A 26,836-nucleotide genomic window follows, 5' to 3' on the forward strand; every position below is an offset into this window, starting at 1 on the left:
CCCATCTTATACATGATATTTCACCCAATTGCTTTATTTCAAGACCATTCATCAATTTTATGAAAATTTTTAAAATATGTACCGACTGAATAGCAAACAGGGCAGGCCATGGTCAGATGGCATAAATGTGCAAGCTGATCTTGGGTCTGCACTGGATGCTTGGGTAGATTTTGTAGCTGCCAGCAGGCAAATTACATGAACATCGGTTTATGTTCCTGAAGATAATATTTCAATACTTACAGATAATATATGTGGGTTTTGCAAACCCAGTATAGTTGCATAGGCTTCAAGATTTTAGAGGAACCCAAGAGTATCTTGAAATTATAGACGAAGCTTTATATAGAAATATTTCATTTCTCAATGGAAAGTTTGCATGTCAGAGGAGCATTCTTTATTTGATAACTAATATAAGGGTGCCAGTTTTACTTGAACAGGAATTTGTGACTTACAATTTAGTTCATTTTACATAATATTATCCTTAAGTTTTTTGAAACTCAATACTGATAGCCATGGGCTTATTTTAGATATTTGGTATGTAGAATTGCCTAGTAGGCGACTATTACAGTTGCATAACTCTTCCCCTTGGTTTAAAGAATGTCTCAGCCCAAGGTCACTTTTATATTTGACTTGTATTGGAACAGCTTGAGAATTGTCACCAAATGGCTACAACCTGGTATTATTATTGTAATGTGGACATTCGTAATTTACAAAAGCTCAGAATCCTTATGTTCTGTGTACTTTTGCATTCTCTTTAAATACCGTTTCAGTGTCTAGAAATAGGGGGGCTTTTTATCGAAAAATGAGAATTCTTTACATTTGTTGATATTTTTCCTTCTTTCTGTATGTAAACCCCCCCCCTGCCTCTGAAAAAATAGGGGGTGGGGCTCTAAAAATGAGTGAATCCCCCATTCCCCTCCTAGAATAAACACTGCCATTTACGTCACATATAGTTTTATGTGTTGAAAAATAACCTTTCACATATTATAATAAGATAATGTTGAACCTCACTTACTTGAATTATAAACCATCTTCTGGTTGAAGATAAGGTATGGATTCATTGTTTAACTTTGATTTGACTTTAGCCAAACTTACAAATAAAGAGAGGAATGGTCCTCTAGAAAGCTTGTTTAAACTATGGGCATTGAGTAGTTGTGTATGCTGGTCCTACTGATTGACTTGATTGAATGATATCAACTAATGATCTCCATTATAGAAAATATGACCTTTTTGTAATTGTGCTCAGGTGAACGAAATATATAAGACCGATTATAGTTCTTGTATGACAGTTATTTAACCCTAAAAAACACACAAAAATTATGTACGATTGAATGAAGTTGTAGTTTCTGCACAAAATCTATGAAAAAAACACAAAAAAACAAAAAAACACAAAAAAAAACAACAACAAACAAAACAAACTTTTATTTAAACCAACAAAACAACTGGATTTGAGCGTATGTGTCCATGTTTTATTTTTTTACGCACATCTTTTATTGAGATCTATCTTAAAATTATTTTCCTTTCAGGCAAGAGATTCTTCAAGTGCACACATTGCAAATATAATACACCAATAATCGGAAATATGAAGATACATGTACGGAGACACACGGGAGAACGTCCTTTCTCTTGTGACATGTGCATCAAAACGTTCACGTGTGGGGCCACTCTAAAGCTTCATAAGAGAACCATTCACTGTGAGGAACGTAGCGAAATCTGTGAATATTGTCACGCCTCTTTCAAAACAAGACAGAATCTCAAGATGCATCAGAAGCGTCATTTTGATATTAAGAAGCACCTTTGTCCATTTTGTGGCAAAAGAATGGCCAATAAAATGGCTATGGAAGAACATGTGAACACACATACAAAGTCACAGAAGTACATGTGCGGAATATGCGACAAAATAGTTTCAAGTGACTCGGCCATGAAGCGGCATATGCTATTACATACCGGTGGAAATGTTAAGTGCCATTTATGTTCGAAAACTTTTGTTCGGAAAGAAATCTGGAGAAAACATATGATTAATGAACATAAATATAGCGGCAATGAGGACATTTTGGGAAAAAGGCAAAATCAAGTGCAGAAAGTAATATAGATGTTTTGAGATTTCTTTGATGAAGCTTTAATCGCATGTGCATTGATGTTGAAATTATTTGAGTATAAGTCTGTACTGTGTTTCGTAATGTGATGGTAGAAGATAACTAAAGCGGACAGACAATTAGACTTATCGGTTATAATATCAAGAAAAAGCAGTGCTAAACTTAAGGTTCAGACCAGATTTCATCTCCATGGAAACAGACTTAAGTTCATTCAATTAATTGATGAGATTAATAAATCAATTTAAAAAAAACCTGTTAAACACGTTCATTTGAATGAAAGATTGATCTGTCTTAGTCATTAAAAAGTGGAAACATTACCATATTAAAGACGTTTACTAAAGTTTTCAAATAAGCAGAACGAAAACTTTGCATGGTCTTTGTAATTGTCTTGGATTTTTTTTAGAAATTGTCTTCATTTTTAAGATATCATATTGTAATACAATAAATGGAATATCGTCCAAAATTTAGTTTGATTGGATAGTATTTGTTGTGAATGGTGTTGATGAAATACCCTCTTGAAAATATATTGGTAATTTGTAATTGTCTGCTGAAGATAATCCATGAACAATTTTATATATTGTATCTTGTTTACTTGACATTGTTTAGGTAAATGTGTTTTGTAAAAAGTTCAAATACACAGGAAGCATTCGCTTTGTTGTTTTAATGTAATGATTTTTTTATTTACAGTCAAATTTGCTGTGAAAGACCAGTTTTTGAGAAAAATATTTAATGTTGGTGATAGGCCATCTGTGGCCAAATAACCATGTCCTGAAATTGTAACGTGGTCGGCGCTTCTTTAGAATGTGCTTTGGTGCTCATCTGACTTTGATGTTAACTATTTAAAAAATTTTTTCATAATATCTTTGAAGTATTGAAGATTTTGTGTATTAAAGAATCAGATTTGGTGTATTTATAGGCATTTCAGTTACACGATGTTGATGTTAATGATTTTCAAAGTTCATTTGGCACAACAGATCTTTTCTTTCCTTCTTCAGTGGGCGGGTAGTTAATCAAATTTCTCAATATATCGCCTTAACTGGCACAATAATTATTCAACAGTTGATCTGTTTTTTTTCGGCCGTAGGCCGTCTGATTTCACATTGACTTCCTCTAAAATTAACAGTAAAGATATGAATATAGGCAGAATTTTCTATAGCCTGACCGTTTGATACTTTAGAAGAGCTTCCGTTATAGGTAGAGGTATGTTCGATTGCACGATGGCAAGAAGTGTTGGACAGAATAAATATAAAACACAATAATGATATTTTCTAGATGTTTTCTAACAGCTTTTCAATAATATATGAAATCGCCTTTTTGATACTTCTGTGTTCGATTGGGTTTCTCATCTGTTCTAGTCATTATATTCTCTTCTCGAACCGGGCATAAGACGATTGAAACGAACTTTAGACTAATTTACAGTTGCAAAATTCTCCGTGGAAGTAGTGTACAGTATCTACTAAATTTTTGTTTTATTATAAATCCCTAGTCAATTCAAATTCCATTTTGATTAAAATCAAATAATGTAAGTAATATTGTTTAAATCTAAGATGACAATTAATTGGGAAAAACATTGCAGGTAAAAATGAACTGAAATAGAACTATTGAAGACGAATAAAATCTTCTGTTTGCGGTTAGCGTGGTTAGTAGTAGCTTATCCTATGCAAGTTAACAAGTTTGACTTCGGCCGAGTATCTTTTTAAAGATACTTCTTGTTAAAACATTGTTTTAAAATCTGTACAATATTTTGTAGGCACAGGCTGCCTCTTCTTCTTACACAATAACATCCTCAAGAAAAGGGTAATACATTTAAAAGAATCGCTTTCTGATATTTAAGTGTAAGAGGCATCCGACCTTATTCTTAGTCATACCGAATGTCTATGCAATATGCTAAGCGAATTTGTACTAGCCTCTTAATATATGGGAGCAGTGGCAAATAAAATGAAACATTCGAAAAGCTTGATTTTACGTAATTATAGATCTTTCATTTTGTAACTTGTATAATTTATAGGACAATATTATCCTATTAAGCGCCAGAGCAAGAAAAGAGGGAAACAACATCGCGGAACAATGTCAACATTTTTTTTGTGGTAAGTCGTCAATATTTAAGGTCATTATGGTCATTTGTATATGTTGTAAAAGTTTATTTTAATAGCAGATCTTGGGTCTGCACAGGATGAATGGGTAGATTCTGTAGCTGCCAGCAGGCAAATAACATGAACATCGGTTTATGTTCCTGAAGATAATATTTCAATACTTACAGATAATATATGTGGGTTTTGCAAACCCAGTATAGCTCTATAGCCTTCAAGATTTTAAGAGGAGACCAAGAGTATCTTGAAATTATAGATAAAGCTTCATATAGAAATATTTCAATTCTCAATGGAAAATTTGCATGTCAGAAGATCATCCAGTCAGATGACATTTTTATTTGATAACTAATATAAGGGTGCCAGTTTTACTTGAACAGGAATATGTGACTTACAATTGAGTTCATTTACATAATATTATCCTTATTTAAAACTCAATACTGATAGCCATGGGCTTATGTTTTAGATATTTGGTATGTAGAATTGCCTAGTAGACCACTATTACAGTTACATAACTCTTCCCCTTGGTTTAAAGAATATCTCAGCCCCCAGGTCACTTCTTTTATTGACTTGTATTGGAATATCACCTTTAGAATTGTCACCACTGGTATTATTATTGTAATGTGGACCTTTGTAATTTACAAAAGCTCAGAATCCTTGTCTGTGTACTTTTGCATTCTCCAAGATAAGGCCTTTAAATACCATTTCAGTGTCTATTCTAGGATTTGAGAAATAGAGGGGCTTTTTATCGAGAAATGAGAATGTTTTACATTTGTTGATATTTTTACTTCTTTCTCTATGTAAAATTTCCCCCCTGCCTCTGAAAAAATAGGGGGGGGATTCTAAAAAAAATGAGTGAATCCCCCATCTCTCCTAGAATAGACACCAGTGACATTTACGTCACATAGTTTTATGTGTGGAAAAATAACCTTTTACATAAGACAATGTTGAACCTCACTCACTTGAATTATTAGCCATCTTCTGATTATAGATAAGGTATGGACTAACGGCTTAACTTTAATTTGACTTTAGCCAAACTTACAAATAAAGAGAGGAATGGTCCTCTAGAAGGCTTGTTGAAACTATGGGCAGTCAGTAATTTTGTATGCTGGTCCTACTGTTTGACTTGATTGAATAATATCAACTAATGATCTTCATCATAGAAAGATCATAGAAAATATGACCTTTTTGTAATTGTGCTCAGGTGAGTGAAATATATAAGACCGATTATAGTTCTTGTATGACAGTTATTTAACCCTAAAAATCCAAAGAAAATTATGTACGATTGAATGAAGTTGAAGTTTCTGCATAATATCTATGAAAAAAAAAACACACAAAAAAACTTATTTAAAACAACTAGACAACTGAATTTGAGCAAATATTTCCCTGTTTTAACGGAAGTCCGTAAATCTTTACGCACATCTTTTATTCAGATCTATCTTAAAATTATTTTCCTTTCAGGCGACAGATTCTTCAAGTGCACACATTGCAAATATAATTCACCAAAAATCGGAAATATGAAGATGCATGTACGGAGACACACGGGAGAACGTCCTTTCTCGTGTGACATGTGCATCAAAACGTTCACGTGTGGGGCTACTCTCAAGCTTCATAAGAGAAGCATCCACTGTGAGGAACGTAGCGAAATCTGTGAATATTGTCACGCCTCTTTCAAAACAAGACAGAATCTCAAGACGCATCAGAAGCGTCATTTTGATATTAAGAAGCACCTTTGTCCATTTTGTGGCAAGAGAATGGCCAATAAAATGGCTATGGAAGCGCATGTGAACACGCATACAAAGTCACAGAAGTACATGTGCGGAATATGCGACAAAATGGTTTCAAGTGACTCGGCCATGAAGCGACATATGCTATTACATACCGGTGGAAATGTTAAGTGCCATTTATGTTCGAAAACTTTTGTTCGGAAAGAAATCTGGAGAAAACATATGATTAATGAGCATAAATATAGCGGCAATGAGGACATTTTGGGTAAAAGGCAAAATCAAGTGCAGAAAGTAATATAGATGTTTGAGATTTCTTTGATGAAGCTTAAATCGCATGTGAATTGATGTTGAAATTAATTTGAGTATAAGTCTGTACTGTGTTTCATTATGTGATGGTAGAAGATAACTAATGATGCGGACAGACAATTAGACTTATCGGTTATAATATCAAAAAAAGCAGTGCTACACTTAAGGTTCAGACTAGATTACATTTCCATGGAAACAGACTTAAGTTCATTCAATTAAGTGATGGGATTAATGAATCAATTAAAAATAAACTGTTAAACACGCTCATTTGAATCAAAGATTCATTAAAAAAGTGGATACATTACCATATTAAAGACGTTTACTAAAGTTTTCAAATAAACAGAACTTAAACTTTGCATGGTCTTTGTAATTGTCTTGGATTTTTTTAGAATTTGTCTTCATTTTTAAGAGTTCATATTGTAATACAATAAATGGAATGTCGTCCAAAATTTAGTTTGATTGGATGGTATTTGTTGTGAATGGTGTTGATGAAATACCCTCTTAAAAATATATTGGTAATTTGTAATTGTCTGCTGAAGATAATCCATGAACAATTTTATATATTGTATCTTGTTTACTTGATATTGTTTAGGTAAATGTGTTTTGTAAAAAGTTCAAATACACAGGAAGAATTCGCTTTGTCATTTTAATGTATTGATTTTTTATTTACAGTCAAATTTGCTGTGAAAGACCAGTTTTTGAGAAAAATATTTAATGTTGGTGATAGGCCATCTGTGGCCAAATAACCATGTCCTGAAATTGTAACGTGGTCGGCGCTTCTTTAGAATGTGCTTTGGTGCTCATCTGACTTTGATGTTAACTATTGAAATTTTTTTTTGTAATATCTTTGAAGTATTGAAGATTTTGTGTATTAAAGAATCAGATTTGGTGTATTTATAGGCATTTCAGTTACACGATGTTGATGTTAATGATTTTCAAAGCTCATTTGGCACAACATATCTTTTCTTTCCTTCTTAAGTGGGCGGGTAGTTAATCAAATTTCTCAATATATCGCCCCAACTGGCACAGTAATTATTCAACAGTTGATCTGGTTGTTTTTCGGCCGTTGGCCGTCTGATTTCACCTTGACTTCCTCTAAAATTAACAGTAAAGATATGAATATAGGCAGAATTTTCTATAGCCTGACCGTTTGATACTTTAGAAGAGCTTCCGTTATAGGTAGGGGTATGTTCGATTGCACGATGGCAAGAAGTGTTGGACAGAATAAATATAAAAACACAATAATGATATTTTCTAGATGTTTTCTAACAGCTTTTCAATAAATATATGAAATCGCCTTTTTGATACTTCTGTGTTCGATTGGGTTTCTCATCTGTTCTAGTCATTATATTCTCTTCTCGAACCGGGCATAAGACGATTGAAACGAACTTTAGACTAATTTACAGTTGCAAAATTCTCCCTGGAAGTAGTGTACAGTATCTACTAAATCTTTGTTTTATTATAAATCCCTAGTCAATTCAAATTCCATTTTGATTAAAATCAAATAATGTAAGTAATATTGTTTAAATCTAAGATGACAATTAATTGGGACAAACATTGCAGGTAAAAATGAACTGAAATAGAACTATTGAAGACGAATAAAATCTTCTGTTTGCGGTTAGCATGGTTAGTAGTAGCTTATCCTATGCAAGTTAACAAGTTTGACTTCGGCCGAGTATCTTTTTAAAGATACTTCTTGTTAAAACATTGTTTTAAAATATGTACAATATTTTGTAGGCACAGGCTGCCTCTTCTTCTTACACAATAACATCCTCAAGAAAAGGGGTAATACAGAATCGCTTTCTGATATTTAAGTGTAAGAGGCATCCGACCTTATTCTTAGTCATACCGAATGTCTATGCAATATGCTAAGCGAATTTGTACTAGCCTCTTAATATATGGGAGCAGTGGCAAATAAAATGAAACATTCGAAAAGCTTGATTTTACGTAATTATAGATCTTTCATTTTGTAACTGGTATAATTTATAGGACAATATTATCCTATTAAGCGCCAGAGCAAGAAAAGAGGGAAACAATATCGCGGAACAATGTCAACATTTTTTTTTGTAGTAAGTCGTCAATATTTAAGGTCATTATGGTCATTTGTATATGTTGTAAAAGTTTATTTCAATAGCAGATCTTGGGTCTGTACTGGATGAATGGGTAGATTCTGTAGCTGCCAGCAGGCAAATAACATGAACATCGGTTTATGTTCCTGAAGATAATATTTCAATACTTAAGATAATATATGTGGGTTTAGCTAACCCAGTATAGGTGCAAAGCCTTCAAGATTTTAGAGGAAACCAAGAGTATCTTGAAATTATAGACGAAGCTTTATATAGAAATATTTCATTTCTCAATGGAAAGTTTGCATGTCAAAAGAGCGTCCAGTCAGATGACATTTTCATTTAATAACTAATATAAGGGTGCCAGTTTTACTTGAACAGGAATTTGTCACTTACAATTTAGTTCATTTACATAATATTATCCTTATTTGAAACTCAATACTGATAGCCATGGGATTATATTTTAGATATATGGTATGTAGATTTGCTTAATAGTCGACTATTAAAATTGCATAACTTCCCCTTGGTTTAAAGAATGTCTCAGCCTTCAGGTCACTTCTTTTATTGACTTGTATTGGAATATCACCTTAAGAATTGTCACCACTGGTATTATTATTGTAATGTGGACCTTTGTAATTTACAAAAGCTCAGAATCCTTGTCTGTGTACTTTTGCATTCTCGAAGATAAGGCCTTTAAATACCATTTCAGTGTCTATTCTAGGATTTGATAAATAGGGGGGCTTTTTATCGAGAAATGAGAATGTTTTACATTTGTTGATATTTTTACTTCTTTCTCTATGTAAAATTTCCCCCCTGCCTCTGAAAAAATAGGGGGGGGGGGGGATTCTAAAAAAAATGAGTGAATCCCCCATCCCTCCTAGAATAGACACCAGTGACATTTATGTCACATAGTTTTATGTGTGGAAAAATAACCTTTTACATAAGATAATGTTGAACCTCACTCACTTCAATTATTAACAATCTTCTGATTATAGATAAGGTATGGACTAACGGTTTAACTTTAATTTGACTAGAAGTGAGGAATGGTCCTCTAGAAGGCTTGTTGAAACTATGGGCAGTCAGTAATTTTGTATGCTGGTCCTACTGATTGACGTGATTGAATAATATCAACTAAATTATAAATGATCTTCATCATAGAAAGATCATAGAAAATATGACCTTTTTGTAATTGTGCTCAGGTGAGAAATATATAAGACTGATTATAGTTCTTGTATGACAGTTATTTAACCCTAAAAATCCAAAGAAAATTATGTACGATTGAATGAAGTTGAAGTTTCTGCATAATATCTATGGAAAAAAAACACACACACAAAAACTTATTAAAATGAACTAGACAACTGAATTTGAGCAAATATTTCCCTGTTTTAACGGATGTCCTTGATTTTTTACGCACATCTTTTATTCAGGTCCATCTTAAAATTATTTTCCTTTCAGGCGACAGATTCTTCAAGTGCACACATTGCAAATATAATTCACCAAAAATCGGAAATATGAAGATGCATGTACGGAGACACACGGGAGAACGTCCTTTCTCGTGTGACATGTGCATCAAAGCGTTCACGTGTCGGGCCACTCTAAAGCTTCATAAGAGAAGCATCCACTGTGAGGCACGTAGCGAAATCTGTGAATATTGTCACGCCTCTTTCAAAACAAGACAGAATCTCAAGACGCATCAGAAGCGTCATTTTGATATTAAGAAGCACCTTTGTCCATTTTGTGGCAAGAGAATGGCCAATAAAATGGCTATGAAAGCGCATGTGAACACACATACAAAGTCACAAAAGTACATGTGCGGAATATGCGACAAAATGGTTTCAAGTGACTCGGCCATGAAGCGACATATGCTATTACATACCGGTGGAAATGTTAAGTGCCATTTATGTTCGAAAACTTTTGTTCGGAAAGAAATCTGGAGAAAACATATGATTAATGAGCATAAATATAGCGGCAATGAGGACATTTTGGGAAAAAGGCAAAATCAAGTGCAGAAAGTAATATAGATGTTTGAGATTTCTTTGATGAATCTTAAATCGCATGTGAATTGATGTTGAAATTAATTTGAGTATAAGTCTGTACTGTGTTTCATAATGTGATGGTAGAAGATAACTAATGATGCGGAAAGACAATTAGACTTATCGGTTATAATATCAAAAAAAAAAAAGTGCTACACTTAAGGTTCAGAAGACTAGATTACATTTCCATGGAAAAAGACTTAAGTTCATTCAATTAAGTGATGGGATTAATAAATCAATTAAAAAATAAACTGTTAAACACGCTCATTTTAATCAAAGATTCATTAAAAAGTGGATACATTACCATATTAAAGACGTTTACTAAAGTTTTCAAATAAGCAGAACGAAAACTTTGCATGGTCTTTGTAATTGTCTTGGATTTTTTTAGAATTTGTCTTCATTTTTAAGATTTCATATTGTAAAACAATAAATGGAATGTCGTCCAAGATTTAGTTTGATTGGATAGTATTTGTTGTGAATGGTGTTGATGAAATACCCTCTTGAAAATATATTGGTAATTTGTAATTGTCTGCTGAAGATATTCCATGAACAATTTTATATATTCTATTTTGTTTACTTGATATTGTTTAGGTAAATGTGTTTTGTAAAAAGTTCAAATACACAGGAAGCATTCGCTTTGTTATGCCCCCGCCATGTAATGGCCGGGGCATATAGTGTTACCCTGTTCCGTCCTTCCGTCATTCCGTCCTTCCGTCATTCCGTCATTCTGTCATTCCGTCATCATCAGTTTCCGTTCATTATCTTAGTAACGGTTGCATATATTCAACTCAAACTTGACATATGGATATGTCATTAGAAAATACAGGTCAAGTTCGAATTTGGTCATGTTTCGATGATTTTTTGGCAGAGTTATGCCCCTTTTACTTTGAAAATAATATGAAATTTTCAGTTTCCGTTCATTATCTCCCCAACGGTACAACACATTCAACTCAAATTTGACATATGGATATGTCATGAGAAAATACAGGTCAAGTTCGAATTTGGTCATGGTTCGATGATTTTTGGCAGAGTTATGCCCCTTTTACTTTGAAAATAATATGAAATTTTCAGTTTCCGTTCATTATCACCCCAACGGTATAACACATTCAACTCAAATTTGACATTAAATATGTCTTGAGAAAATACAGGTCAAATTTGAATTTGGTCATGGTTCGATGATTTTTGGCAGAGTTATGCCCCTTTTACTTTGAAAATAATATGAAATTTTCAGTTTCCGTTCATTATCTCCCCAACGGTACAACACATTCAACTCAAATTTGACATATGGATATGTCATGAGAAAATACAGGTCATGTTTGAATTTGGTCATGGTTCGATGATTTTTTGGCAGAGAAATGCCCTTTTCGCTTTGAAAATGATATGAAATTTACAGTTTCTGTTCATTGTCTACCCAACAGTGTTACATATTCAACTCAAATTTGACATATGGATATGTCAAAGGAATGGGCAGGTCAAGTTGGAATTTGGTCATGGTTCGATGATTTTTTGGCAGAGTTATGTCCCTTTCACTTTGAAAATAATATAGATACATCTTCGGAATAAGCAGTTTAAGTTTGAATTTGGTCGTGGTTCAATGATTTTGGACAAACTTATCTTTCTTGAATATTGGAAAAATTTTGAACTTTCAGTTTCAGCACTCATACTTTTGTTGAAATGTATGTAGCCATTATTTTGGCTACAAATATGAAATATGCTATTTTCAAAAGGTTAAGACTGAATAATTTCAGTGCCTTGAACATTGTATGAAAATGGTTTGTGTTAACATTGAAAAGTTTTAAGGGCTTTGAACTTAAAATGAAAACAATAATTTGTGCAAACAAATTTGGAACTAAATATTATAACATCTGAAATTTTGGCTGCATGTGGGGGCATCCGTGGCATGATGACACATTTCTAGTTGTTTTAATGTATTGATTTTTTATTTACAGTCAAATTTGCTGTGAAAGACCAGTTTTTGAGAAAAATATTAAATGTTGGTGATAGGCCATCTGTGGCCAAATAACCATGTCCTGAAATTGTAACGTGGTCGGTGCTTCTTTAGAATGTGCTTTGGTGCTCATCTGACTTTGATGTTAACTATTGAAAAAACTTTTTTGTAATATCTTTGAAGTATTGAAGATTTTGTGTATTAAAGAATCAGATTTGGTGTATTTATAGGCATTTCAGTTACACGATGTTGATGTTAATTATTTTCAAAGCTCATTTGGCACAACATATCTTTTCTTTCCTTCTTAAGTGGGCGGGTAGTTAATCAAATTTCTCAATATATCGCCTTAACTGGCACAGTAATTATTCAACAGTTGATCTGGTTGTTTTTCGGCCGTAGGCCGTCTGATTTCACTTTGACTTCCTCTAAAATTAACAGTAAAGATATGAATATAGGCAGAATTTTCTATAGCCTGACCGATTGATACTTTAGAAGAGCTTCCGTTAAAGGTAGAGGTATGTTCAATTGCGCGATGGCAAGAAGTGTTGGACAGAATAAATATGAAAACACAATAATGATATTTTCTAGATGTTTTCTAACAGCTTTTCAATAAATATATGAAATCGCCTTTTGATACTTCTGTGTTCGATTGGGTTTCCCATCTAAGCTGTTCTAGTCCTTATATTCTCTTCTCGAACCGGGCATAAGACTTTAGACTAATTTACAGTTGCAAATTCTCCGTGGAAGTAGTGTACAGTATCTACTAAATCTTTGTTTTATTATAAATTCCTAGTCAATTCAAATTCCATTTTGATTAAAATCAAATAATGTAAGTAATATTGTTTACATCTAAGATGACAATTAATTGGTAAAAACATTGCAAGTAAAAATGAACTGAAATAAAACTATTGAGGACGAATAAAATCTTCTGTTTGCGGTTAGCATGGTTAGTAGTAGCTTATCCTATGCAAGTTAACAAGCTTGACCTCGGCCGAGTATCTTTTTAAAGATACTTCTTGTTAAAACATTGTTTTAAAATATGTACAATATTTTGTAGGCACAGGCTGCCTCTTCTTCTCACACAATAACATCCTCAAGAAAAGGGGTAATACATTTTAAAAAGATTGCTTTCTGATAATTAAGTGTAAGAAGCATCCGAGCTTATTCTTAGTCATACCGAATGTCTATGCAATACGCTAAGCGAATTTGTACTAGCCTCTTAATATAAGGGAGCAGTGGCAAATAAAATGAAATTTTCGAAAATCTTGATTTTGCGTAATTATAGATCTTTAAGTTTGTAACAAGTATAATTTATTAAACAATTTTGTCCTATTAAGTGTCAGAGAAAGAAAAGAGGGAAACAATATTGCGGACCAAGTAAACATTTTTTGTGGTAAGTCGTCAATGTTTAAGGTCATTATGGTCATTTGTATATGTTGTAAAAGTTTTTATCACACACCCGTGCCGATTTTGCGACTCCGTAAATATGGTATTGCACGGCCTTGCATATATTTTGACGTGACGTCATTAGCGTTATACACGCGCTAAATGTTAGCGTTTTACTATAGGCGCGTCAATGAAATATGACTCTTATTTCACTTTAAACGGTCTTTATTTTGGGTATTGAAAATAATATAATCAGTAGTTCATACAATTTATTGCACTCGTGATAAAAAATATGCTCGCATGCTAATATATATTTTATTCAACTCGTGCAATAAATTCAGTATGGAACTTACACTCATTCAATATCCTCTATATTTTAATAGCAGAAGATAAGAAAAGTTTATTTGGCCGCAGTCTTTATTTTGGTTTGTAAATATATCTTTGATGATCTTTGATATTCACCTTTGTCGTTATAAACCAAGCACCTGGTTGATCTAGTTGTTGTTTATTTCACTGCAGGAGAGAGAATTTTCAAATGCAGATTTTGTGCAAGAGTGACGAAACGTGCCAGCGATATCAAACGCCATATAAGAACGCACACAGGCGAACGACCTTATGCGTGTGAAAAGTGCAATAACCAGTTTGCTAGTCTTTCTAACCTTATTGCCCATAAGGAAACTCATTCCAAGGAACGTTTATACATATGCGATATTTGCGGACTCAGTTTCCGGACAAAGAAGACTATGAAATCCCACTATAGGCGTCATGTGCAACCTAGGAAATTTCCGTGCATGCATTGCAGTTTTTGTGCCACTTCAAACAGCGCTCTCACGAACCATATGAATTTTCATACTGACAGAAAAAGTCAAACTTATGTCATCTGTCATCCCAAATTCCACTGTAAATTATGCTCTTATTCACATATGCAGGAGGAATACTTGAGGCATCATCAGATACAATGTCATGGTTTTACTGGAAATGAACAAATAATTGCAAAGAAGAATATCAAGGTGCAAATTCGTTACAAAGTTAACAATTCTTCGTCTGTCTCGGATAATTTCGGCCAGCAGTAGTTGAATTCATTTGCGAGTGACTGGTTAATGCGGGCTTTTCGAGTTCACTAATTGTTTTGAAACTTTTGAAACAAACTTGAGTTGGATGAGTAAGAAACCACAACTCAAATTGTTCTGTTGTTGATCATCCGTAGACTCCTCTTTTTTAACATTTGTATAGAAATGTGAACTACTTGGACCTTTTCTTTGCATAATTCCATAGTTGTTACAAATTAAATTTCAGTGTGAAAAAATATTTTACGGACATTTGTTTTTGCCTTGTGAGACTATAACTGTCGTGGTCTTTTTCTGTCCTCTTTTGTAAGCATGTTGCCTTTACATTTTTTTCATTATTTGCAGATACTTAATAATATAACACTTATTAACTATGTGTTGTTTTTTTTCAAGCTCTTGTCACTTGCTACGAAGGACCGAGTTTTAGGCATAAATACCAAAATACAAAGATTGAACTTTACACAGTGCGTAGGCTGGTCTGAGTTAACAATGGAATTTTTCTTGGGTATACGCTATACCTCGTGCAAAGTAGTTTAAAGCTCACTTTAAGCACGCTTTGTGACGTTCTACTTGATAATTATAAGTTAATATGCAATTATAACTACTTGTAAAATATCGTGTATAACACTCTTATACATGTATTAAAACGGGATAATGTTGCTTCACATCCCATGATGTGTTAATTTTTTTTTTACAGTTTGGTTTAAGTCTGTTGTCATTTGTTTCAATTTAAACATGATTAAATTTACTATGTGCATGACGTTTTACTTTCTTTTATAGAACACATTCACCTTGTATGTTTATAATAAATGAAAAATACGATGACTTTTTGTTAACTTGTCAGGAAAATCAACACGATCAGTTCAAAATGTTGTATTTGGAAGTGTTTCGAATAAATTTATGTAATAAAGGCATGAGCAAGTAAGTTATGTATACCTAGTGTTTTTATTTAGCCTTTAAAAAGTATTACATGTATAAGTGAAAATGTCATCCCTAAAAAGTCATAATAGTCGGTAATGACCAAAATACATCCATTCGGGTATCATTTTCCAAGTTTCCTAGAAAGAAATCCTGTTATTCGATGCAACCTCTGCAAAGATGCCCTGTGTAGAACAATTACCTTTTTTATTCCTCCTGAAGTTAAGACTGCATGAAATTTAACCTGTCCAGACAAAACCTCTTAGCAGTGTTTTTTCTCTCTCTTAATGAAGATGCCTAAGCACCTTGATTTTGGGAAGAATAACTGCTCAGTTAGGAAGCTTAAAGCAGGTGTCCAGATTTTTGGAAACATGATTTTAAAGAAAATTTCAAATGGAAAGACGCCTTTTAAAGGCATCTGGTGAATCAGGTAAAAAAAAATCGCTACCTAGCCAAAACAAAAATCCTTAGTCTCCCAGGTGTTCTGCAACGGTTGAATTTTTTGTATGTTCAAATGTACAGTGAAATTTCAGTCATCTTATTTTTCAAGGTAGTCATTGGGCGTCCGTGCCCGAGACAGAGTGGATAAGGTGTTTGACTTTAAAACCATTTGTCCCTCGCTAAGGGTTCGAATCCCGACATGAACTTTTGATTCTTGTATCGCGTGTCGGTTCGTGCCCGAAATATTGCACGGAATGGCATCTGAGGTCTTTCTCCACCAGTAAAACTGGAACGTCGTCATTTGACCTATACTGTGTTGGTGTGAGGTTAAACCCAATCAGTCAATCATATTAAGGCGAACATCTATACGATATATGCATGCTTAATTCCTATCCAAATCTGGTGGATCAGATCAAAAAGAAGTATAATTATTCGTTGTGTCGCCAAATTTTAATTTTTCAAAACTGATCATCATAAAAGACCTCATGTGCGTCATATTACAAAACGTACCTTAAAGAATAATTTTCATAGAAAATAGGAGCTTGTTAGATTTAAGCTTGTATGATCAAAGCATAATACTGACTGAGTCTTCTAGATTATAGTTGGTGGTGATTGTCATAACTCTAGCATTGATTTCCACTATTATTTTGTGAATTTATAAATTTTCCAGTAAGACCTTTTCTTGCAAGGTCAATATCCACATCTATGGCAGAAATTTAAATGTAACGCGTCTTTTGGATTATAATTGAGGGTAAATGTCCAAGACTCGGAACTTTGGGTAGAATTAAACTATTATCTGAGTCTTTATAGTGATTGAGAATTAAGTTTTAAGTGACTGGTTGTGCTACGTAACGCTAGGCAAATCATTGTTCGGACCTCTTTCTTTAAAATAATTTCAACATTGACATGATTCTCTGCAGAAACCATGACATTCTTGTTTACAAATAGAATGAAGTTTACTATATACATGTATATTAGTTTGATATGTAATAAAGCGATACTTATTTTGTCACCCCAGATGTTTTGAAAATGTTTTTGCAAACTTCTGATAGCCACACTAGCTTTTTGAATTGTCAAGCATGAAGGAGATAGAATGTTAATATGACTGACTTCTTATCTAAAATGAAGACAAATCCCCCCTTAACCATCTAGTCATTGACGTCCTGTAAAATTTTCTTAGTTGAAATATTGTTTATTGCATTAAATACATGTACATGTTTACAAACATATACAAATGATGAGTATATATCAAAAGGCAACAAGTTCTTACAACATGAGATTAAGATAAAATTTTCTTGAGAGTACACCTTACAAAAGCAGATCAAAGCATACACAGAGAAGATCCTAAATACTAGGACCAACACAATGATAATTAAGAAGCTGTATATGATATTTTTATGTAACACAAAAAAGTGACATGACATATTTCATAAAATTTCAGTTGTAGAAACTTTTTTGAACTATTCCTGAACCATCTAAATACTATGAAGTTATAAAAGTCTACATGAAATGTTTTGTTGGGACTGCATACACATTTGCTTTCCAGTTAATTTGCTTGTCAATTAAATGGACAATGCCAAATTCCTACCAATCTTTTTCTCTCCATTTACAGGTAAAAGAATGTACAAATGCGACTTTTGTGAATACTCGTCGAATCAGACAACAAACATTGTAAACCACGTTCGGAGACATACCGGAGAAAGACCGTATGGATGTAAGCTCTGTAGCGTACGATGCTATACGTCCGTTGAATACAAGAAACATCTCGAGACTCATAATACGAAGAATTTGAAAGAATGCCATCTCTGCGGCCGCTCTTTTAAAACGGCCCATACGTTAAGATACCACATACAAAAACATATTAAACGTGGGGCGCATATTTGTGATGTGTGTGGAAAAGATTTTGAATACCCTTCTGCATTGCAGACCCATTATGTAACTCACACAGGTGAGAAAAGATATGAATGTGGCGAATGCTTTGAAAAGTTTAGCCACAGGAATTCGCTGATGCGACATTTAAGAATCCATGACGGTGACGGATTTAAGTGTCACATATGCGATAAAACGTTCACAAGAAAGGACTACTGGCGTAAGCATTTCATTAAAGACCATGACTTTACTGGCAATGAAGATTTCCTTGCAAAGAATTGGTATGGAAAGGTTGATCGTCTTTACAAAACTGAGTGAAGCTCGAAGTGTTAATGTCACGTTCAATGCAATGGTTTAAAAGTTTCCTGCTGACGTGATAACTTGATAGAATACTATGTATGTTTACGTGTATATGATGGCATTTTAACAGTTTAAACACACTGTAAAAAGTGTACAGAATGCATTGTTTATGTAAATCATTATTTTGCAAAATATTACATGCAAGTTGATTCACGCTTCTAGGTATTTTCGAAGGAAAAATCAAGTATTGCCACAGTCATGTCGTCCTTTCCTGTGACTTTCCGACATTGGCCATTATTTTGTTTATTTCTCAAGTGAGTGTCCACTTACTTGAACACAACAATGCTTTGGACAAGACTTTTAAGTAGACGAGACTGAACCTTACATTGACTCATAAATGACTCTGACCGTCAATGTTAAATGATTGAATTTTGCTTTATTTTATATATAACTCTGTTAAATTTGAATGGATTTGGGTTATACATGGACACATTTATCATTTGACCTTCCAACAGACCAAACTGATAATGACCTTCACTCCTCAATGGCATTGAAGGGGGTTGAATTAATGAATTTTGCTTCATGTTTGCCATAATTATTTATGCATAGATAGTCTTCATACTTGGACACATAATCCTTTGAACACAATACAAGAAAATTATATTTTGGTCTTCCGTTGAATACAAGAAACATCTCGAGACTCATAAATTGGTTGTTGACTTTTCGACACTTGAGATCAAATTGGTAATTTGGAATCTTATGCCAAAACAATTAAAAAATATGACCTTGGCATTTATCTTACATTTACTATCAAAGTCAAACTTTTGAAATTTGTTTAAATTGTCAGTACTTTGTTATTTATTAAAGACTTGGACAATAATTTGGAAGACCAAATTAATTGTGACCTTTACATGCTTTACTCATCAATAACATTGACCTTTGACGTCAAATAGTTTTTTTCCAATTGTAATTGTAACTTTATAATTAGCTTTTACTTTATAAATAATGAATGTTTTTTCTTCCTACTTGTGTACAGCAGTCACTTTGGTAAGACATTTAAAAACATGTAGATTAAATTGAACTTCAACTTGACTTTTCGACACTTGAGATCAAATTGGTAATTTGGAATCTTATGCCAAAACAATTAAAAAATATGACCTTGGCATTTATCTTACATTTACTATCAAAGTCAAACTTTTGAAATTTGTTTAAATTGTCAGTACTTTGTTATTTATTAAAGACTTGGACAATAAAAACACAATATACTAGAAACGGCTGTACAACTTTAATGTGTGACAGTTTCTATCAGTTGATACCAATCATAACATTTTCGGACAAACTTCATGATTACAGTTTTCCCTAAATGAAAAGTTTTTTTTAATATCATTTTAATTTTTATTTCTAAAATAAATAAGTTGTCGGATTTCATTTGCCGTTTTAGCTAGCTAAAACATCTTGTTTTTTATTACACTCACATTGTACTAATAATATCTGTCATATGTTGCGGTTCGGATCGGAATATCCGTCCCGCTGTGACCTTCCCATGGGCGGGTTACAGAAGGACGGATATTCCGATCCGAACCGCAAACATATGTCAGATATTTTTTCTTGCATATTCTACCATATTCCATTATATTTTAAATTCTTTATCTTTATTTTCAATGGATATTTATATCATTACAACCGTAACTTCTTTCTAACTACAGCCTATGAAATTACAACTTCATTCATAACGGTAAGATGACATCATCCTAAGCGTGCCATTGTACAGCACGCGACTAATCTGGCACCCCCCATGCCAGATAAAATTTCCGGCATGGATGAAACTAACGGAAACGCCAGTCTGATATGATATGCAAGAAATATTTGCCTATGCCTTTCTCAGCTCTAGTGTCAATGTAAGAAATTTGGTCTGCCCTGTAAATAACATTGGGAGAAAAGTTGTTCTAAATATCTTTGAGTGCGCAGAGTGTTTGGAACTGTATTTGGTAGATTTAATCTTTATTAAGCCTTTCTGATATGGTTTACATCGCCAATGTTTGATGCGATTTTGTACATTTTGTTATTGTGTTCATTGTAGCATATCAAATTTTCGTCTGTTTGTTTGTTCATAAAATAAAATGAAATCGCAAACAAAGAAACATTGTGGCTTTTCACACCCGTATAAAGTTAAACCAACCCGAATCACTTTTTAATGATAGCCCTTTTCAAAGCATAGCAAGTCTTAGTTCCGAAATTTGATAGGGAAAAGACAAGCATTGCCGAGTGGTTAACGCAACGGACTAGTTATCTAATGATCGCTAGCCGTATGGGTTCAAACGTTTTCATGGGAAAGTCGTTGTTTCCTTGAGCAAGAAACTTTACACTAATCGTCAGTACTGGTTGGTTCCAGGAACGGATAAGGTGTGTCTATACGCTTATAGCTTTATACACGATCGAACTAAGATAATTATGTAGTGGGAAAATCTTTGTAATGATAAATTGAATCTTGTAGGACAAGTGCTTCAGCAAACTACAACATCAGTTGCTCAAGGTAACTTTGAGGTATTTTCTTAATCAGCTCTATGAAACGTCAGAACTATTAAATATGTGTACATAAATATGAAATCCCCTTCAGTATTTCTCTTATAAAAATAGTGCTCTTAAAAGAAATAAATGGTTATTTGTTAAATTGCTAGGCAATGAATAATAAATTAATTTATAAATACATTTATATATAAATAGTAATAAAATGACGAACAAATGTAAAACAACACTTTATGGAATGTAATGATATAAAGTAGTTTATATTTGTTACGATAACCGTTTCATATATTCTATAATTTTGCTCTTTGTTTGCTGCATTCGTTTAAAAAAAAAGATCCCTAATTTAGAAAGGTGTATTTCTTTTTTCCCCTTTTTTCTCCCCACTACCTTCCTGTTGTGATAATTTATGCACTGAATTTTTATTTTTTAACCAGGTTTTCCGAAGGAAAAAAAACTGGTTATTAGATTGAGGTATGTCGGCGGGCGGACGGGCGGGCGTAAACAATTTCTTCTGTGCGCAACTCCTACATTTTTCAACGGATTTTGACCAAACTTTCACATAAGCTTTGTCATCAAGTGACCTTGCGCATATTGTCGGGGTTTTGTGATTGGATAATATTTGACCTAATTATGGCCCTTTGTTTTTTTTCCTTATATAGAATATATAGTGAATAATTTCTTCTGTGCCCAACTGTTCCTACAGTTCTCAATGGATTTTGACCAAACTTTCACAGAGGCTTTGTCATCAAGTGCCCTGGCCCATATTGTCGGGGTTTTGTGATTGGATAATATTTGACCTAATTATGGCCCTGTGTTTTTTTTTCCCAATATAGGATATATAGTGAACAATTTTCTGTGAGCAACTCCTCCTACATTTCTCAACGGAATTTGACCAAACTTTCACAGAGGCTTTGTCATCAAGTGCCTTAGGGCATGTTGTCAGGGTTTTGTGATTGTATAATATTTAACCTAATTATGGCCATTTGTTTTTTTTCCTTATACAGATTATATAGTGAACAATTTTTACCATGCGCAACTTCTCCTACATTTCTCAACAGATTTTGACCAAACTTTCACAGAAGCTTTGTTATCAAATGCCCTGGCCCACATTATCGGGGTTTTGTGATTGGATAATATTTGACCTAATTATGGCCCTTTGTTTTTTTTCTTATACAGATAATATAGTGAACAATTTTTACCATGCGCAACTTCTCCTTCATTTCTCAACAGACTTTGACCAAACTTTCACATAAGCTTTGTCATCAAGTGCCCTGGCGCATATTATCGGGGTTTTGTGATTGGATAATATTTGACCTAATTATGGCCCTTTGTTATTTTTCCTTATGCAGAATATATAGTGAATTTTTTTTTCTGTGCTGAACTCCTACATTTCTCAACCGATTTTGTTCAAACTTTTACAGTAGCTTTGTCATCCAGTGCCCTGGCGCATATTGTCGGGGTTTTGTGATTGAATAATTTTTTATTTAATTATTGCCCTTTGTTTTTTTTCCTTATACAAAATATAATTATAGTGAACACTTCCTCTGTGGCAATTCCTCCTACATTATTCATGTTTTACATTGCACATAGTTACATTGTTTGTAGCTTGTATTTGTATTTCAAATGCAACATATTTATGTTATGATAATTAAAAACCTGGTTTCATGGCATTGCCATGTTTCTTGTTTTCTTTATGTTAACTGGCAGATCATATTTTCATACTAAATTAATATAGTAATAAATTATCGTGTTTCCATTTGTTTACGTTGTTTCTAGCTTTCTGTACTATTTATATATTAAGTAACTAACTATCTCATATTGTTTTTTTTTTACATTTCACAGTTCAGATTGGTAACTGTCGAATGAGTTTTTTCACCGCGCGACTTCCAAAATATTACCCTTATTTCAAAAACTAGGGGAAAAACCATCAAAAAAATAATTTAACCTGCTTTGCAATTGAAAATTTAATTCATTTTTATTTTTACCATTTTTTCACCAAATATATTTCGCTGTGCGATTCCTTTGATCAGATACTTCTCAAAAGTTTATCTATATATATAATCGTGTCAGTTAATGAAATAAATGGTTAGTAAGTTGTACAAAATCAATTAGATCTACCTCTTTTCCACCCAGAGCCATTTCTATATCTATATTTCCCAATCAACTGCAGTTTTAATACTGGGTCTATGAAAATGTGTTAAAGGATACTCCTAAATATTTTTTACCGTTACGCAATTATCATAATCATTGGTAAACACATTTTTTATTATTCAAATGTTCACCCATTTATGGCAGCAAATGCAATGGTTCTAAGAAGACCTTTCCAAATGACTTCCTGTTCACGATATTTAAAGCATTGACTGCTAACATTACGCAAATATTAATCAGTTCAAGATATTCAAAATAATAAAAATAAGTATATGCATTAACTTTCAGATATTGAATATTTTAAATAATGTATCTGTCTTAATGTCAAAGCTTTGAAAACACGCAAACGCCTGTACACGTATTTCTAGTTAATTGATACCCATAATATCTGCGACTGGGTAAGCCTTTTCCCAATGGATTGGTAAAAGAGATAAACTGGCTAGATATGGACCTTATAAAAATGTTAATTGCTCTGCAAATGCGAGAAAGTCCACCAAAAACGGCTGTAATTCTCCTCTGTGCTCGAAAAATGTAATGATCTTAATGGATGCTTCGCAACCAGTTATTATAGACTTAGTCAAGATTACATCCTTTCACTTGTAGTAATACTATTTATAGTAATATACTACAGCAGGATAGCCTTATACATTCAAAAGGTTACGATAGTATTCATTTGTTTGTTAACTTATTTCGTGCATAAATGACATATTCGGATTACTAATAACGAAGAAAGCCGTAACGATTCATCGAACGATGTATCTATGCATCGCGCTATGAGCTGTCTTTGACATCTTCAATGGAAAAAAAGAGTGCAATAGAGATTTCACTTTCCAATGCTTGGAAAGGAGAACCTCTAAACTAATACGAGGGCCAATCCACATAGGAATCAGACAAATGATCTTTTAACGGTTTGCACCAGAATATGTTGATTAATACGAAAATTCATACTCCTTTATACATAAAGGGCAAATAAATATAAATAAATAAATAAAATAAATAGTAAAACAGAATTGAAAATAAAGGAGTCCCGCGGAGAACAATGCGAAAACACGGCAAAGTCACTACTTTGTCGTATTTTAGCCCTTCAATTAAGGCGCCATTCAGAAACACGTGTTTTTTGCCTGGCGCCCAGGAGCGAAAATACGACATGGCACGAATCAACCACCATGAGGTTATTCAAAATTTTGCTTACTTTAGCTAAGGCCATTCATATTCAACTGCGACAAGACGCTTATTATTTGGTCATGCAATCATTAGGTTATATGAATTGTGTTTGTTTAAATTGTTTATCAAGGAGAAGCAACTCAAAAAAGAATGTGTATATCGTGTAAAGGCAGTTTTAAATTTACACACATGTCATACATAACAGTAAAAGTTATAGCTGTATTTACTAGTTTATTATTGTTGCTTTATTTTATATGGATAAACACTAATAATCAATATAAAATAGCTTACTATTATGTTTACTACATGTAGTTGGAGATGATATGATAATGAGACCACATTGTATCATTTCAGAAAAGATCTAGAACATGGAAAGGTCAACTATTATAACAATTGTAAACATTGTTGGCTTGTTAATTATTTAAAAAGCAATTTCTGATAAGAAACAAGATCTAGTTCAAATTCAGTTGATTCGTCTTAAAGGCAATGCAGTTCAAGTATAAAGACAATCAATTCCATAAAGTAGACCTTTCAAATTTGTATAAGATCGAGTACGCAATGTCGAGTCCGCAGCGAAGGCAGACAAATGGTGTTTAAGTAGTTGTACTAAGAATATTGTGTTTTTACGAAAATTTATACACTTTATAGACAGAAAGAACTAATCTCCTGTCATCAAAAACGACCATGCCATGCGGAGATCTCACGGATGTTTTACTTGGGCAAGAGTTTCAAGTCTTATATTTATGTAAACTAGACCCTCCAAATTTGTAAAAAATCGAATTCGCAACATCAGAGAAATAGTGTTTAAGAACGTTGACTAAGAATATTGTGTTTTTAACGAAAAATGTATACACTTTATATACAAATCGCCGGCCATAAAAAAATGCCACGCGGAAGTCTCACTGGTGTTATACATGGGCTAGATCTTCGAGTTTTATATTTCTGTAAAGAAAATCCTCCAAATTTTTACAAGATCGAGTCCGCAACAAAATCAGACAAATTGTGTTAAAGTAGTTGTACTAAGAATATTGTGTTTTTTACAGAAATTTATACACTTTATATACAGAAAGAGCAAATTGCCAGTCATAAAAATGGCCATGTCACGCGCAGAGCTCACGGATATTGTACTTTGGCTAAAGCTTCGAGTTTCTGTAAAGTAAATTCTCAAAATTTATTCCAGATCGAATTCGCAACGAAATTAAACAAATTGTGTATAAGCAATTGGATTGAGAATACTACTATATTGAGAGTTTTTAACGATTTTTTATGCACTTTATATACAGAAAGAACAACAAAGCGCCGGATATAAAAAACGACCATGCCATGCAGAGTTGTCACTGATGTTTTACTCGGGCTAGAGTTTTGAGGTTAACATTTTTTTAAGTAGACCCACCAAATTAGACCCACCAATTTGTACAAAGTCGAGTCCGCAACGACTTAAATATAAGCCAAATTGTTCAACATGCCTGTGCACCTATGACAACATCTATCTATGGGTATGCTTTTAAATCAATTCATTCTTAGGACACCCAATTACAAATTTATAGCATCATAAAAATAGATACTGTATTTTAAATTTCTGTCATTTATTTCAATTATACTTTAGTCCATATACAAGATCTAGGTCAAATTCAGTCGATTCGTCTTAAAGGTAATGCAGTCCAAGTATAAAGACAATCCATTTGATAGGCAATTAAATCAGACAGAAACATAAAAAAAACAATAATTTTGACCTAAAAGGTGATAGTCAATCAACTTTTGTTAGTTTGTTTTTGTTTTATTTTTTGTTTTATCCTTTTCAAAGGTTATTTAGTCCAAATGTGAAACATTCCACGTATATGTTAGTGTTCATCCGTGCTGTTCTATTAGAAACTTCGACGGGAGCGATAGCGACAGAAGAATGTTTCTAATTTCTGTAGAACAGCACGGATGAATACTAACATATTTAGTGTCAAGCTTTATTTGGCCTCATTATCGTTTACTTTACTACGTCACTATGCGGTTTTATGAAGTACTATGAAAAATAGAAGTCGACTATGGACTGAATTAGATATAGTTTCGACTTTTGTACTTCTATGAAAATTAACGCACACAATTTTTAAGAAATACAGCGTTTTCATTGGATGACAAATAAAGTTGTCATAAAGTGTCCAGCTTTATTTGTCATCCAATGAAAACGCTGTATTTCTTCAAAATTCTGTGCGTTAATTTTCATAGAAATTTTATTCTATATCCAATATTTATATTGTGTAACTCTAATTTTATATGCTATACCATAATATTTATTCAATGTTGCTGAATATTTGTTCATCATAAAAAATATTTGTGTCCGATAATTTTCTATATGTATGTTCTATAATTGAAAATATATATTGTATAATTAAATTATTTATTGTATAGATCTACTGAAACATATTTATTTGATAATTATTAGCATATTAAGCCCGCCTATAAAGTAAGCACAAAGGTCTGATAAAGCGTTATCATCCTGATTAAACTAGACTATAGTGTAGTGGAAATGACCAGCGTTCCTGTGAATGTCATTCAAAGAAGACCCTCAAAAGTTTTACAAAATCGAATTTGCAACGATATTGGTCGAATTGTGTTTCAACTGTTGACACGAGAAATTGATGCGTTTTTAACGAAATTTCTTAAGACTTTGTATAAATAAATAACAAATGGCAGGTCCAAATAGCGACTGTAAAACATGAAGTAGTTGCTCTTATTTTCCTTGAGTTAAATCTCTGTGCCTTTAAG

General features: G+C 33.1%; 1 protein-coding gene across 4 annotated transcripts in view; it reads left to right on the forward strand.

Moving 5' to 3' along the window:
* Positions 1-18,886, forward strand: part of LOC132756974 (zinc finger and SCAN domain-containing protein 31-like) — a 37,002-nt gene extending 18,116 nt beyond the window's left edge. The window contains exon 3 of one of the 4 annotated variants that reach the window (XM_060748139.1): positions 17,685-18,886. In XM_060748139.1, coding sequence (XP_060604122.1) covers positions 17,685-18,259 — 575 coding nt within the window. In that variant the 3' untranslated portion in view covers positions 18,260-18,886. Of the gene's footprint in view, positions 1-1,523; positions 2,745-5,641; positions 7,948-14,165; positions 15,639-17,684 lie in introns of those variants that run through there. The other 3 variants (XM_060748164.1, XM_060748157.1, XM_060748150.1) reach the window with 3 other exon arrangements.
* The last annotated feature ends 7,950 nt before the right edge of the window (positions 18,887-26,836 follow it).

This window comes from Ruditapes philippinarum, unplaced genomic scaffold (assembly GCF_026571515.1).
Source record: "Ruditapes philippinarum isolate M1 unplaced genomic scaffold, ASM2657151v2 ctg433_1_1_1_1, whole genome shotgun sequence".
NCBI lineage: Eukaryota > Metazoa > Mollusca > Bivalvia > Venerida > Veneridae > Ruditapes > Ruditapes philippinarum.